At 43.6% G+C, this 17163-nt stretch overlaps 1 protein-coding gene across 1 annotated transcript in view; it reads left to right on the forward strand.

Moving 5' to 3' along the window:
* LOC132870286 (sphingosine kinase 1-like) overlaps positions 1 to 17163 on the forward strand; it is a 39150-nt gene that overhangs the window by 20822 nt on the left and 1165 nt on the right. The window contains exons 3-4 of the mRNA XM_060903921.1: positions 2736 to 2830; positions 2909 to 3024. Of these exons, the coding sequence (XP_060759904.1) occupies positions 2736 to 2830; positions 2909 to 3024 (211 nt within the window). The remainder of the gene's footprint in view (positions 1 to 2735; positions 2831 to 2908; positions 3025 to 17163) is intronic.

The raw sequence follows: 17163 nt of genomic DNA on the forward strand, positions 1-17163 counted from the left end.
CACTTTGGGGCCTAATGAGGTAAAGTCAAGGATAAAGCTGTGTGAGAAAGTTTGCAGGACATTTAAAGTCGTGGTGACACCTGTGTCACAGTGGGTTCTTATGAAGGTATTATATGAGATGAGAGGGTCATCAGCATGAATTAAAATTGTGCATTCTTGTAGCGTACATTAAAAGACACATCGTTCACAAGGAAGTTGAGTCTTGGGTGTTGCTTGGAAGATTATTTGCACTGTAATGTGTCATGATAAGAATCCACAGTCTTGTCTTATGCTGCACTAAATGGCACAGTGTTCATATTTTTGTTAATTATAAATAAATATCATACCATCACCCCCTAGTGATATGGAGAATTATTTCATCTCGCATTAAAGAAATGAAACATGATGCTCAGTTCTTCAGCATCATCTTGGTGTTTTGAGGCACTATGGCAGCCAAAGATATTTATTTACTGAGTGTTCTGAGGTTGGTGGCACGGTGGTGTAGTGGTTAGCACTGTCACCTCACAGCAAGAAGGTTCTGGGTTTGAGCCCAGTGGCCGATGGGGGTCTTTCTGTGTGGAGTTTGCATATTTTTCCAATGTCTCTGGGTGCTCCAGTTTCCCCCACAGTCCAAAGACATGCAGATTAGGCTAACTGGTGTCTCTAAATTGACCGTAGGTGTGAATGTGAGTGTGAATGGTTGTTTATGTGTCAGCCCTGCAATGATCTGGTGACTTGTCCAGGGTGTACCCCGCCTCTCACCTATAGTCAGCTGGGATAGGCTCCAGCTTGACCGTGACCCCGCACAGGATAAGTGGTTACGGATAATGGATGGATGGTGTTCTGAGGTGAAGAAAACAAACCCAAATCTGTCAGGAAGCAGTGACCCGACACTGCAGGAGAACGCTGTCTCTGTCAGGACAAAACTGTCTGCGGTTATATATAGAGGCAATATTTTTATCCCATGGCCATTTTTAGACTCATGTAATATATCAGTGCACAGACACAGAAAGGGAGTGAATGTGGATCAGAGGGATGCCTAAAGCCAGGGATCTAGTCTGCAGTCTTTATGGAGGCCATGAAAAGATGATGATTTTTTTTTCATTTGTGTGCATAATAAGTTATGTTCTAATTTGTGGGTGCACCAATTTACTTTATTACTTTTTTTTTACACTATTCTTGCTTGCAGTTCACTATTATGAGTTATCAAATTTATAAAATGCTGCCTATGTCCTTAAATTTGTGTAGCAAATAAAAATGGCAGTGGTGGTATATATATATATATATATATATATATATATATATATATATATATATATATATATATATATATATATATATATACAGCATTGCCTGGGTTTTGCAAAATTCTGGGTTGCCCCCATACTTCCATGTCAATTTTGGTGAAGATCTGTTGAGGAATGGTGATGTTTACCCAAGACAAACAAAAATCCAAACATCCACCACCCAGGGGCCCACCGGGGATCCCCTGGGGCCCAAATATGGAATTTCTGAATTCTGCCAAATTGTGGCTATCTCCTGTACCTACATGCAAAGTTTAGTGAAGATTTGTCAAGAGTTAGTGTTGATAAATGTAACGTGAAAGGCATTGAGGGAGGGGGTGGGTGGGGCCCGTACATGAATTTTGTTTATGTCTGCAAAATTCTGGGTCATCCCCAGACTTGTCAAATTTGGTGAAAATCCGTCAAGAAATGGCGACGTTAGCATATATATATATATATATATATATATATATATATATATATATATATATATACACACACACACACACATACATATGAGGGTAATTCAAAAGGTGCAAAAGGTGTGAAAGACATCCCCCATAATTCTACAAAGAAGGAATTCTCCAATGGAAACACTGCTTGCAGAAGTAGAAGTGTTTAGACTTGAATGGAGGATATCTTAAAGGTAGACTGCCTTTCAGATTTTTCAACTGTAGGTCATAAAAATAATTTTCCCTGACACCCAATTATTTTTTGTTTAGTGGACCGAAAGCTACTGAATTTGAATCACAGTCTTCCAATTTTATTAGTTTTTTTTAAATAGGTTTTGTTAATGAGTTTAGAGCCACATGGCCCTAAATTCTCCCCTATTTTTTCATGCTTCACCATGATCCAATTCAAGATACTACATCATGCATCACGTGTTGGGCTTTCCCTGTTCGCCCAAGGCATTGTGGGATACAAATTTGAAACAGGAGAGAAAAATGGAGGATGCGAGTGTGTGAATGAAACGTGAAAGACCGACTACAGTAACAGAAAGTGAGAAGAAAAGACGTTATGTTGTGAAGGAAAGGAAATCTGTGCATGCGCACACAGACTTCCTCTGTCTGCTTGACTGCGCAAAGCGAGCGATTTCATGCACATTATTTGCTTGGGAATCCACTCAAATTAAATAACTTCCCAGCCACAGAATGGCCTGATATTTTGTGAGATATTATCACCATGACCAAATTTCAGAGGGAACTAAATTTTACCGATTTTATGTAATAGAAAGGCCGTCTAGCTTTAAACTGTCAGAATTAAGGGGTGCGCATTTAAAATTCCAGAGAAACTTATAATCCAGGAAAATACAGTCAAGGAGGGGGGATAAAAACTAACAACTAAGACAGACCTTTCAGAATAATTAAGCACCACTGCAGCAGTTTAAAGTCACTGACCTATATTTTCATAAAACATATGCGTACTTGAACTTTCCTTCTGAAATGAAAAAAAAAGATTGTTTTCTCTCCTCAGAGCATCAGAACCATGCCCGTGAGTTGGTAAGAAATGCTGATCTGTCACAGTGGAGCGCCATCATCATCTTGTCAGGGGACGGACTTCTGCATGAGGTTTGTGTTTGTATATGTGTGTGTGTGTGTGTGTGTGTGTGTGTGTGGTAGCAAATAATTGCAGTATGTGTCCTGCAGGTGATCAATGGTTTGATGGAGAGGGAGGACTGGAATGAAGCGATCCGCACTCCACTTGGCATTCTTCCTGGAGGATCTGGCAATGCACTGGCAGCATCAGTGCACCATTACACACAGTGAGTACTGATATAACACATGTACAACTTTCGGTCTTGCAGAGAGGGTAATGTTGAATGAGGATGTGTGTTGAATTGTAGGGGTAGAACTGACTGCCAGTTAAACAGTTAAACAGCAGGGCACCAGATGATCAGAAAACTGCTGCCTCTATACATCTCTCACTTTCAGGGTTGTTAAATATTGTTGTTCAGGATTCTGTTTTGAATAATTGATAATGCTCATCCTTCTGGGTCGAAGATGACCATGACTTCAATTTGGTGGGTGGTGGTTATGGGTCTGGAGGTGACTGATGAGGCCAGTCTGGGCTTTGAAGGTACGCCCACATGTCAACATTCCACATGCCAAGGTTGAGTACCTTCACTATCTTTTTGTTGTATTTTGACTGCTGAGTGGGATCCCTGCTAGCCGCGGTGTGCTGGCCAGGGTGAGGTGAAGCAAGCTACACTTGGGGCACCTTTTCTAGCCCCTTCCTCTATGGAGGTGAGCAGAGCAAATCCTAAACAGGGCTGCTCAGACACCTGGGGGCTGCCGACCTCTGCTGCTGCTTTGTCCCTATGCCCTGGGCTGCCTGTGTGCAGGTTCGTGACTACAGCTTCCAGTGTTTCCACACCTGCTGCTTCGCCACTTGCCCATCGCCACAGGACTTGAAATTGAATTTGAAGTCATGACTTGCGAGTGACTTTGATTACAGTGAGGGAGAGTTGCCTCTCTCCAGCCGTCAGCCTCACTCTCTTGTCCCAGCCTAACTGGGTCCAGGGACAAAGCAGAATCAAGACGGCTGGGGCTAGGTTGGGATGCAGTGGATGACCAACAGTATTCTACGTGTTGCACTGTGCCCTGATCGCGCTCCACAAACATTTTTTGGGGGTCTGCCTTCCTGCCTGTTGAACCACCAGGTGGTGGTCTCCTCCGCACAGTCTGCTGAGTCCAGTCTTCGGTCGTAACCCTGACCAGGGGGAGTGAGAGGTTTCTAGTGCTTGCTTAAAGCACCACCCCAGGCTAGTGGAGGGAAGGAGATGCCTTACTACTCCATTGCATGGCAGTCAAGGACGGCACATGCCCACTGTTTGAATAACTAACCAATCACTGACTAGCCTAGTTAAGTCTCTGCCATAACTCAGAGCAACTGCATCAAATAGCTGCCTCACACTCTGGTTCTTTTCCAGCTTTTGCACTAACATCTTCCCTACTTCTATGCTAGATTATAGGAGCTAACATCAAAACCTGACAATGATCCCATATGTTTTAAGATTGTTAACATTTTTTTTTCCCTATTGTATGTGTACCACTTGTATCTGGTCTAGCAATAGCAAAGTCTCATTGTGATATCAGCATAGCAGACAGCTGCTAACTTCTCTCAAGAAGAACTTATATACAGCATCATCAATTAGTACCAGAATAACACACACAGTCAGAACAAAATAAAGCTGACACTGTTGATGTCAATTACTTGTCAACTGGTAAATTACAAAGAGATCCATCTCTGAATCAGCCTTAATCAGACCCATATATGTCCTGGGGCCTCTGCAGTGCTAATATACTGCTTTAGCTTGTGGTGTGGATGAGTGCTTGTGTGACTTAAGATGGCGTCTGACAGCACTAATAAGGTCATTTATATGCATAGGACACAGGAAATTAAACAGCAGAGGGTCTATTCATTACCCTAAGCACCCAAAGTCAAAGATTTCACACAGCTTATGTGAGATAGCACAGGCAGAAGGATGAGTTGTAGTCCATGGTGGAGGATGGGATGTTCTGTGTGTGTGTGTGTCAAGTCAAGTCAAGTTTATTTGTATAGCGCTTTTAACAAACATTGTCGCAAAGCAGCTTTACAGAATTTGAACGACTTAAAACATGAGCTAATTTTATCCCTAATCTATCCCCAATGAGCAAGCCTGTGGCGACGGTGGCAAGGAAAAACTCCCTCAGACGACATGAGGAAGAAACCTCGAGAGGAACCAGACTCAAAAGGGAACCCATCCTCATTTGGGCAACAACAGACAGCATGAGTATAATATTAACAGTTTTAAAATGAGGACAGTTTCATTGATGTTATAATTCTTCATTGATGGAAACTTGAGTGCAAAACTGTTCATGATAACTGCAGTCCTAAAGTTAGCACGTCAACTTTAGTCCTCAGCCATAAAAGCATTACTGTAAGAGTCCAGAGCATCCTCCAGGTATAACCCTCAACTGTCCTCATGGGGCCGTCCTTCACAGGAGCGATGCGATAAAACTCCGACCAGACACAGGGCACCAGGATGGGTCAAGCAGGTCCGAGGGGCAGAAGAGGCCAGCATCTCAATCCCAGGACCAACATGCAACTCAGAGGGACAGATTGGTGGGGGGGAAGAAAACACATGTTGTTAGGTATGCCCTAAAAATGACAAGTATTAAATCTGTGTGGTAGGCTTGCAGAGACGAGAGTCTTGACATCAGGCATAATACACAACAATGGCATGTTAATATGGTTAAAAAATATCATGACCTGCTCTGGCTGGATGCTTGATTGGGTGATGGGAGCACACTCCTCAGCAATGATGAGATGCAGATGGGACCCTTAGGGCTAGCCAAGACAATTCAGTTACATTTCACCAGGTCTGGGACATGCGACAGAAAGTCTGACGGCCGATTCCCTGCAGGCTACGATAGCCAGTCGAGGTCTCCACCCTCTCCACCAGAAGGTTTTCTGTTGACTCCATGTAACTCAGAGGGATAGATTTGGGGGGGGGGGGAGAAAACGCAGGTTGTTAGGTATGCCCAATGTCACCTGAATAAGTAGAAGCAGTATACATATTGCACCGAGTACAAGCAGGGACTCCGGCAACTAACTATGACAGCATAACTAAAAGGAGAGAGCCAGAAGGTAACACAGGCATGAGGGAGCCCCGAGACATAAAGCAGCCAGCCACTACACCGTCAACAAACTCGAGTGAGCAAGCGAGTGGGGACTGACAGCATCCATACATCCCAGTTTACCAAAACACTCTATGTCTGAGGACCCTCCAGATCTACACCTTTACCTCATAAACACCATTAATAAAAGGCTTGACTAAACAGATATGTTTTCAGCCTAGACTTAAATGCTGAGACTGTGTCTGATTCCTGAACATTACTTGGAAGGCTGTTCCATAACTGTGGGGCTTTGTAAGAAAACGCTCTGTCCCCTGATGTAGCCTTCACTATACGAGATACCAGCAGATAGCCTGCACCTTTTGATCTAAGTAGGCGTGGTGGGTCATAGAGGAGCAGAAGTTCACTCAGGTACTGTGGTGCAAGACCATTTAGTGCTTTAAAGGTCAATAGTAGTATTTTATAATCAATACGAAATTTGATCGGGAGCCAATGCAGTGTGGATAAGACAGGTGTGATGTGGTCATATTTTCTAGTTCTAGCAAGGACTCTTGCTGCTGCATTCTGAACTAACTGGAGCTTATTTATGCACTTATTGGAACATCCAGACAGTAAGGCATTACAATAATCCAACCTGGAGGTAACGAAAGCATGGACTAGTTTTTCTGCGTCATGCAATGACATTAAATTTCTTATCTTTGCAATATTTCTGAGATGAAAGAAAGCTATCTGGGTGATGTTATCAATGTGAGTTTCGAATGAAAGACTGGGGTCAATAATCACTCCGAGGTCTTTTACTGCTGCACGTGAAGAAACAGAAAGGCCATCCAGAGTCACTGTGTTATCAGAAAACTTACTTCTAGCTGTATGTGGTCCTAGCACAAATACTTCAGTCTTGTCAGAGTTAAGCAGAAGGAAATTAATAAGCATCCAGTGTCTAATGTCCTTAACACATTCCTCAATTCTATTAAGCTGGTGTCTCTCATCAGGTTTTGCAGAGACATACAACTGTGTGTCATCAGTATAACAGTGGAAACTAATACAGTGTTTACGAATAATATCACCCAGAGGTAACAGAAAAAAGCAGTGGACCCAAAACAAAACCTTGTGGAACACCAAACTTTACCTCAGTACGTCTAGAAATATCACCATTTATATCAACATACTGATAACGATCAGTTAGATAAGACCTGAGCCAGGAGAGGGCCATTCCCTTAACTCCCACAACATTTTCTAGTCTATCCAGAAGAATGGAATGATCAATGGTATCAAATGCTGCACTAAGGTCAAGCAACACAAGTAGCAAGACACAGCCCTGATCAGACGCCAACAGTAGGTCGTTTACTACTTTAACCAGTGCTGTCTCTGTGCTATGATGAGGTCTAAATTCTGACTGATACATTTCATGGATGTTATTCCTATGTAAATATGAGCATAACTGTTGTGCCACAGCTTTTTCAAGGATCTTGGAGATAAAGGGGAGGTTTGCTATTGGCCGATAATTGGACAGCTGACAGGGATCAAGGTCAGGTTTTTTAATCAGGGGTTTGATAACTGCTAGTTTAAAGGATTTGGGTACATAGCCAATCGTAAAAGAAGAATTTATTATTTTAAGAAGCGGTTAAATTACTCCAGGTATTATCTGTTTGAATAGATGTGTTGGTGAGGGATCTAGTACGCAAGTTGAGGCTTTTGATGTAGAGATTAATGAAAGCAATTCATTTTCTTTAAGGGGAGTAAAACATTCTAACTGATGATCTGATACAGTTATATAGTTAACTACAAGGTCACTTTCATTGTCTGATCTTAAATTAGTATTTTGAATTTTTTGTCGGATATTCTCAATTTTGTCATTAAAAAAATTCATGAAGTCGTTGCTACTACATACTGCAGGTGTGCATGTGTCTATAGTGGACTTATTCCTGGTTAATTTTGCTACAGTATTAAATAGGAATCTAGGATTATTTTTGTTATCTTCTATTAGGGAGGAGAAATATGTTGATCTCGCAGCACTAAGAGCTTTTCTATACTTCAGGAAGCTCTCCTTCCAAGCTAATTTGAACACTACCAATTTTGTTTGACGCCATTTACGTTCCAATTTTCGAATGGTCTGTTTTAATGTGTGAGTGTCATCATTATACAAGGGTGCTAATTTTTTGTCTCTGACCATTTTCCTTTTTAAAGGAGCTACATTATCTAAAGTATGGCGGAACGTTGACTCTAAGCATTCAGTTGCCTGATCAAGTTCTGCAGGGGCTGACAGTGACCCAATCAAAGTTGACAACTCTGGGAGATCATTTATAAAGCTCTGTGCAGTAGTTGACATGAAAGTACGTTTAATACAGTAGCGTGGTGAGGTGCATATATTATCACTCAGTCATAGTTTGAATGAGATGAGATAATGATCTGAGATAACTTCAGACTGTGGAAGTGTGACTATATTGTCTACGTTTAATCTGAATGTTAGTATTAGATCGAGGGTGTGACCACTATTATGGGTCGGTCCTATGACACTCTGCTTAATCCCTACTTATATCTAATGCCGCTTTTCCACTACAAACGCGGCTGAGTCGGGCTGAGCCGTGCCGTGCTGAGTCGAGCTGAGTGGGGCTGTTGGAGTTGCATTTCGACTACAACCGCGCTGAACCGTGCTGGCTGGAAGTGGGTGGACACTTTGGGTGGAGTTAGCGAAAGTGGGTGGACGTCACGTGATGTCGTTAGGCGGCGCAAACAGTGACATCAGTGAGCGTTTAAGCGGTAGTCTCACGACCCGAATAATAAACAATAAACATGGACATGGAGTCGTTAGTGTTGCTGGTCTTGGTTCTGTGGCTTATTGTCACCGACAACGCCAACAGATACTGGCAAGAGCGTATAGATGAGGCGAGGCGCATAAGGCTTCAGAAATTCTCGTAATTCGTAATTATTCTTCTTCCGGGTTTACGGTGTTTACAGATCCCAGCGTGCTCGCGGGGCATGTGTGGGCATGTGAGGACACTCCTCCTCACCAATCAGTGCACAGGGGAGTGTCTGCTCACGCCCCCAGCCTCACTCAGCTCGCTTTGGCTCGCTTCAGCCCCACTCCAAAACGGTGCGAGTTTTAGGGGCTAAGCAGGGCTGAAGCGAGCTGAGTCGTGCTGTTTTTTGGTAGTCGAAACGCGAGCCGTGTCGGGCTGAAGTGAGCTGAAGCGAGCTGAAGTGAGCTGAAAAAGGGTAGTGGAAAAGGGCCATAAGATGGACACAAACGCTGTTTTTAAATGGTCTTCTGGGTTATCGAAGTGAATATTAAAATCTCCGACAACTAAAGCTTTGTCTAAGGAAATAACCAGATCTGAGATAAAATCTGCAAATTCAGAAAGAAACTCAGAATATGGCCCCAGGGGCCTGTAAATAATAAGCAATGGAATTAACTGGGTAGACTTATTTTTCGAGGCTACATACATTATATGAGTATGAAGAACTTCAAATGTATTAAGTTTATAACCAGGTTTTTGTGTTACACCTAGATAATCGTTATAAATAACCGCAACGCCTCCTCCTCTGCCAGTGAGACGAGGCTGGTGTATATTACTGTATCCAGGAGGACTCGCTTCATTTAATGCTATATATTAATTTGGCTTAATCCATGTTTCAGTTAAACAAAGTACATTAAACTCCTGATCAGTAATGAGTTCATTAACCATTAGCGCTTTAGATATAAGAGATCTAATATTTAATAGCCCCACCTTTAGATCAAAGGTGCTGGCAGCAGCTATACAATCAGTATGATCTAATTTTATATTGATTAGGTTACTGGAACAAACTCTCTGAAAATTTCTACCTTTTTGTTGAGCTCGGGGAACAGACACAGTCTCGATGTAGTGGACCCTGAGTGACGACTCTGTGCAGCTAGCAGACAGTCGGTTTAGCCTGTTTGTCTGCTCCCTGGCCTTGGCTCTGGATTGTCAGAAATTAACTAGGCCTGTTCTGAGACTATGACCTATGCTGCAGGAAATGAGAGCAGCACCTTCCCGAGTGGGATGGATACCATCCCACCCTAACAGGCCAGCAGTGCCTTCAAAATTAGCCCAATTATCTATAAAGCCCACACTGTTTTCAGAGCACCACCTGGACAACCAGCAGTTCAGTGTGTAGCATCAGCCACATAAAGTTTTATTTATCAGTAGCGTAAAATAGTATCTATGTCTAAGACACTTCTTTATATTTCGTATTAAAACGTCTATGTAAAGTAAGACATAGAAAGCCTCACTTTAAGAGAAATTCAGGGCGAGCGTGAGCCTAGGAAGTCTATAGGGTTCTTCTCTGTCACTCACCCTGTCACTGACACACGCACACACCTCCTCACTCCCTGTCCTATGGCCTTAGACCCTTTAAATCACATGCTCGTTTTTTGAATGGGGGAAGCGGAAAGAGGAATGAATGGAGGTAGATGGAAGCCGGTGCAAGTACATTCTGACATCCTTCAGTATTCTTCAATGCTCCGAAATAGATTGACTGCAACACGCTTATGGATTACTTTTTTTCTTCTTCGACCTTTTTGAGGAAGGTACAGACGGACTTAAACCCACATCTGAAGAGGTCAGATCGCTCCTTTTTTGTTTCCTATTTTTTTTTGCTGGCGAGGATTGTTTTGTTTTTGGAAAGCGCACGGGCAGTGCGCGGTTTTTGTTATACTGCTTACGCAGTGGTTGAACTAAAGACTCTGCCCTGAAGGCTATCCTCTCACTCTCTCTCACTCTGCACCATCATCCAATAAAATATTCACATTGGAAATATGTTGTAGGCGCGTTTCATGCATTAAGTTATAAGATTTGTTAACGACTCGTATCGAGTTCGTTACAGTGGAGACCCCAGTGAGGAACTTGAACGCGGTTTCTTTCTAACTTTAATTTTTCACCTTTCACCTACTAATAGTCTTCCTTTTCTGTCCTTCATCATATATGGCAGAGCAGCTTGCTGAGGTGGCTTTAGAGCCATTACGTGAGTCATCTGAACAGAGAGGGTTAGACAGGCCGTCAATATCCATTGATGCTGAAATGGCACATCTAGCGCACCCTCACATTACCTTTAGAGAACGGGTAGATCATCTCACTGAATCCCTTGGTAGCCTGTATCTTGGTGAGGACGAGAGCAGAACTACAAGCTCTAATGTTGAAGGTGGGGAGGGTGATGATTATAATGAGGAGGAAGAGATTAACGATGACGGTGAAGATGAAACGAATGTTACCGTGTCTCATGCGTCTGTCCACCAAGTGGAAATACATGAACTCAGAAAAGCACTTAATGAAATGAAAATTCGTTTGACTGATCTAGAAACGCAAGTGTCTGAATCAAACACCAGTATCATTAACAGAGAAGGTTTAATGAGACAAATGGTTGACAATAAAATTGAGACAGTGAAAACTTCTGCTGTTAATATTGTCATGAAACTGGAGGATGCAGTTGTGCGCTGCTTACAAAGACGTGACCATCAGTGGGAAGCTCAGCTGAGGCACTTAAAACTCACCAGCACACCCAAACTGTCTCCTGTGAATCAGACAGAAGGACAATCACCTGTGAGGTTGCAATATGACACTCAGAGCCCCCCTAGCTTTACTGGTGTAAGAACATCTAAGCTCCCCATTAAATTGAATTTTCCCAAATTTGGTGGTGACAGTGAAATAAAAGACCCCATGACTTACATAGAGCTATGTAAGGAATTTCTGGATTTAAGACCCACACCAGACAATGAAATATTAGCCACACTGTCTTCTGTGCTGAAAGGTCCAGCCAAAAGCTGGTGGATAGCAGAGCGGAAGAACATCCATACATGGGAGGAATTTAAAACTGCATTCCTATCAGCATTCTTGTCCACTGATTTTGTTCAGGAAATTGAAGAACGGTTGCGTACTCATATCCAAAGTCTAAATGAGCCCATTAGGGACTTTGCTTACGATTATAGAGCTCTCTGTCTGAAATGGAAGCCCGACATTGATGAGGCTACATTGGTCCGCCACATTCTCAGTAATGCCAATCCGAAAATCACTTCAGGCCTACGTGGAACAGTAAACACAGTGGCTGAATTAGTGAAAGTAGGCAGCATGATCGAGAATGATCTAGCATCAATGAAAAATTATTGGGCACGAGTTAATAATGAGAAAGCAGCTAAACAGCAACCAAAGACAAAAAAAGCTGAAGTGATTGTTGTGAAATCTGAAACACACTCCCATGCTCCTCCCAAACATCTACCGTCTCTCCTGGCCGTCAATCTCTCTATCAGAGGTTTCCAAGGAGCCGCCCTGCTGGACACAGGGAGTACTTTCTCTCTGATGCGTGACAAACTGTGGCAGCAGGTTAAGAAGCCACAGGAAAACCTGTCACCTTGTGGTGATCAGGAGTTTGCCCTGGCCAATGGGACAGCCAAAAAGGCCTTAGGGATAGTTAACTGTACCCTTGACCTCCATAACACGTACTGGACACACTCCATGTATGTCTTATCTGATGAAGATCTGGCTTTCCCTCTTATCTTAGGCCTAGACTTCTTACAAAAGAGTGGCATGCACCTGGATTTTAGGCGGGGAACCTATGGAGTAAAAAATGGAGGGAAAATAACATACTATCCGCACCCTGACCAGAACGAGTGGGGAAATGAATGGGGTACAGTGGAACCAGCAAGAGTTCACATCTATTATGCTCTGCCTCATAGAAAGCCAGCACCTAACACATCTGTTCATCTTAGCATCTTGTCTGACTTACCCCAGCAGCCTAGGCCTGAGCTGCTACAGCTGATGAATAAGTGGCCGTCCGTCTGCTCTGGAAGACTTGGGAGGACGACCGCTGTAGAACACACCATCCGGCTGACCGATGACATCCCTTTGCGCTGTCCATCTTATCGAGTGTCTCCACTAAAGAGGGAGATTATCCAGCAGCAACTGAAGGAGATGGAAGCCGATGGGATTATTGAGCCTTCCTCCTCCCCATGGGCCTCTCCAGTTGTTCTAGTGCCCAAGCCTGAAGGGAAATGGCGATTTTGTGTCGATTACAGGCGCCTGAATAAAAAGACTCTGTTTGATGCCTATCCAATGCCAAAGATCCATGACATCCTTGAGTCCTTTTCTGGTGCATCTGTATTTAGCTCTCTAGATCTACGCTCAGGATACTGGCAAGTCCCAATGGACAAGGCCAGTGTTGAAAAAACAGCATTCATCACGCCTTATGGTCTCTTCCATTTCCTTTCAATGCCTTTCGGTCTCAAGAACTCGGGAGCCACATTTCAGAGGCTTATGGAGACAGTCCTGGCTGAATTGAAGGGGGTATGCTGTTTTGTTTACATAGACGACATTATTGTCTTTTCAAAGTCTGAAGCTGCCCACCTGGCTGATCTGAGGAAGGTGTTTGAGAAGCTCCATCTAGCCTCACTGACCCTCAACCTGAAGAAATGTCATTTCTTCAAGACCTCCTTGATGTTCTTAGGCCATCAAGTGTCCAGCCAGGGTATTGCAGCTGACTCTGAGAAGCTCAAGGCCATCAGTGACTATCCTAGGCCTCAAAGCATCAAAGAGCTCCAGAGGTTTCTGGGTCTTGCCAGCTGGTATCATAAATTCATTAAAAACTTTGCAGATCTGGCCGCCCCTCTTCACAATCTCAAAAAGAAGGATGTTGAATGGAAGTGGACGAAGGACTGTGAGAGGAGCTGGGAAAGACTGAAAGAGGCACTACAATCTCCCCCGGTGCTTGCTCATCCAGACCTGTCGAAGTCCTTTAAGGTTGCCACGGATGCTAGTGATATTGGGCTAGGTGCAGTATTGACACAGGACGATGATGACGGCGAACACGCTATTGCCTTTGCTTCCCGCCTACTGAATGGGGCAGAGAGAAACTACTCTACATCTGAAAAAGAGTGTTTGGCTGTTGTATGGGCTGTGGAGAAATGGCAACACTTCCTTGAAGGAGTCCAATTTGAAGTGGTGACAGACCATGCAGCCCTGTCTTGGGTCTTTAACACCCCCAAAACTTCTTCACGCCTCATACGCTGGGCACTGAGACTCCAGCCCTTCACCTTTACTGTGTGTTACAGAAAGGGTACATTAAATGTTGTTCCCGATGCCTTGTCACGGAGTCCAATGTCCGCTGATAATACCACCATGACGACACCACGCCTTGCTATATGTGCTGCCTCCACAAAAGTGGTTGTTGATCTGCCCAACTCCCTGGATGAAATTTCTGCTGCTCAAGGAAGAGACACTTACATCGCAGGGGTCCGTGGGCAGATGTCTTCCTCTGACTCTGTTTCTCCTAGCCGCATCACCTTTGTTGACCAGCAGGGGCTGCTTTACAGGTGAGTGCCAATTGCACGGGATGGGCACAAATTCCAGCTAGTTGTCCCAAAGGAGCTGCAGTCCACTTTCTTGCAGTATTACCATGGCAATCCTTTAGGCGGACACTTTGGGCGCCTGAAGACCCTCCGGCACATCCTAGAGGTTGCTTGGTGGCCCGATATCTGCAAAGACACCTGGGCCCACATCAGAGAGTGCACTGTCTGCCAGCAACATAAGCCTTCCAATTCTAAACTCAGTGGTCTGCTGCAATCGACCCAAGTGTTTGAGGTTGGTGAAATGATGGGTATTGACATCATGGGCCCATTTCCTCGCAGCCGCAAGGGTAACTGCTACTTGGTGGTCCTTGTGGATTATTACTCCAAATGGACAGAGCTGTTCCCTGTGCGTGATAGCTGGACCCCAAAGCTAGTGAGGATTCTCACAGAAAAGATATTCACCAGGTGGGGTACACCAAAATATCTTCTATCCGACAGGGGGAGCCAGTTTACCAGTCACCTCCTGAAAGCTGCCTGCAAATCATGGGGAGCGATAAATAAGTTCACCACAAGCTATCATCCACAAACGAACCAGACTGAGCGGGTCAACCGAACACTCAAAACCATGATAGCCTCCTATGTGGGGGAAAAACATAACAACTGGGACCAGTGGGTACATGAGTTCCGGTTCGCCATCAACTCTTCATGGCAAGAGTCCACTGGTTTTGCACCAGCCATGCTGCATCTGGGATGTAGTCTCAAAGGTCCTCTTGACCAACTTTTGTCAAAGGCTCTGCCTCCAACCTCCTCGCAACACTCTCTCCTGGAAAGACAGCTGGAACTGTCGAAACAAGTGGCTGCCAATGTAAAAAGAGCACAGGACAAACAAGCTAAATATTACAACTTAAAAAGGAGAAACATGGAACTTTTTGAAGGGGACATGGTGTGGGTCAAAGCCCATCCACTATCTGATGCTGTAAAAGGATTCTCAGCCAAACTGGCACCAAAGTGGACGGGACCATGCATTGTAAAGAAGAAATTGGGAGCCCTAAATTACAAGGTTCAGTTCCCTGACAAGTCCACTGACAATGTGAACATGGTGAATCTTAAACCCTACTTTGGTCCTTGTCTCGACATATCCAGTCTGGGGGGGGGGGACTATGTAGCATCAGCCACATAAAGTTTTATTTATCAGTAGCGTAAAATAGTATCTATGTCTAAGACACTTTATATTTCGTATTAAAACGTCTATGTAAAGTAAGACATAGAAAGCCTCACTTTAAGAGAAATTCAGGGCGAGCGTGAGCCTAGGAAGTCTATAGGGTTCTTCTCTGTCACTCACCCTGTCACTGACACATGCACACACCTCCTCGCTCCCTGTCCTATGGCCTTAGACCCTTTAAATCACGTGCTCGTTTTTTGAATGGGGAAGCGGAAAGAGGAATGAATGAAGGTAGATGGAAGCCGGCGCACGTACATTCTGACATCCTTCAGTATTCTTCAGTGCTCCGAAATAGATTGACTGCTACACGCTTAAGGATTTTTTTTTTCTTCTTCGCCCTTTTTGAGGAAGGTACAGACGGACTTAAACCCACATCTGAAGAGGTGAGATCGCTCCTTTTTTGTTTCCTATTTTTTTTGCTGGCGAGGATTGTTTTGTTTTTGGAAAGCACACGGGCGGTGCGCGGTTTTTGTTATACTGCTTACGCAGTGGTTGGACTAAAGACTCTGCCCTGAAGGCTATCCTCTCACTCTCTCTCACTCTGCACCATCATCCAATAAAATATTCACATTGGAAATATGTTGTAGGCGCGTTTCATGCATTAAGTTATAAGATTTGTTAACGACTCGTATCGAGTTCGTTACAAGTGACCATAACCTGCTGTAAGCTACATCGCCACGCCGCATTGGGATGGGGCCAGAGCATACTACAGCATCGGACATCGCCTTCGCTAATTTGAACACCTCTACAAAGTTACTCTTAGTAACCTCAGACTGACGAAGGCGTATATCATTAGCTCCTGCATGGATAACTATCTTTGAGAACCTGTGCTTGCCTAGGACCCTAAGATTACCTGCTATGTCCGGCGCCCTGGCTCCCGGTATACACCTGACTAAAGCTGCTGGTGCCCCTAAAGGCTGAGCTAATTTCACATGCCTTATGATAGAGTCCCCTATAAGCAGTGTGTGTGTGTGTGTGTGTGTGTGTGTGTGTGTGTGTGTGTGTGTGTGTGTGAGATCGAGGTTTTAATTATTGACAGTAAAATATCTCACTCTACTACTCTCATATAACAATATTTGACATTAAAATATATTTGTAATACAGACATAAACCACACTGGACGTTACAGGGTGATCCTTTAATTCTATGCTAAGATAAAATTAATATCTAATAATGATTCTGTGTAGGTGTGTTGGACATGCAGAAATGTCTACATTAATTTTTATTATTATATCTAATTTTATGTGAGTCTGAACTTGAAAAAAAGATGCCAAAACTCACCCTAAATTTTGTTGTACTGCAAGGTGTGATGATAATAAAGGCATTCTATTCTATTCTACACTCACCGGCCACTTTAATAGGTTTTATTGTTGATTCTAAGATTCCTGTTCTTGGCTGCAGGAGTGGAACCCAACGTGGTCTTCTGTTGTTGCATGCTGAGATGCTTTTCTACTCATCACGGTTGTAAAGAGTGATTATATGAGTTACTATATCTTTCCTGGCAAAAAAAGGTAAAACCAACCTGGCCATTTTCTTCTGACCTCTCTTATCAACAAGGCTTTGGTTTCCACCCACAGAACTGTCACCCACTCACTCAATGTTTTTGGTTTTTCGCACCATTCTGTCTAAACTCTAGAGACTGTTGTGTGTGAAAACCCCAGGAGATTCTGAAATATTCAGACCAACACCCATGCTATGGCAAAAGTCACACTTGGAGATCACAATTTGTCCCATTCTGATGTTTGACGTGAACATTAACTGAAGCTTTTG

Source organism: Neoarius graeffei, chromosome 22 (assembly GCF_027579695.1).
Source record: "Neoarius graeffei isolate fNeoGra1 chromosome 22, fNeoGra1.pri, whole genome shotgun sequence".
Lineage (NCBI taxonomy): Eukaryota > Metazoa > Chordata > Actinopteri > Siluriformes > Ariidae > Neoarius > Neoarius graeffei.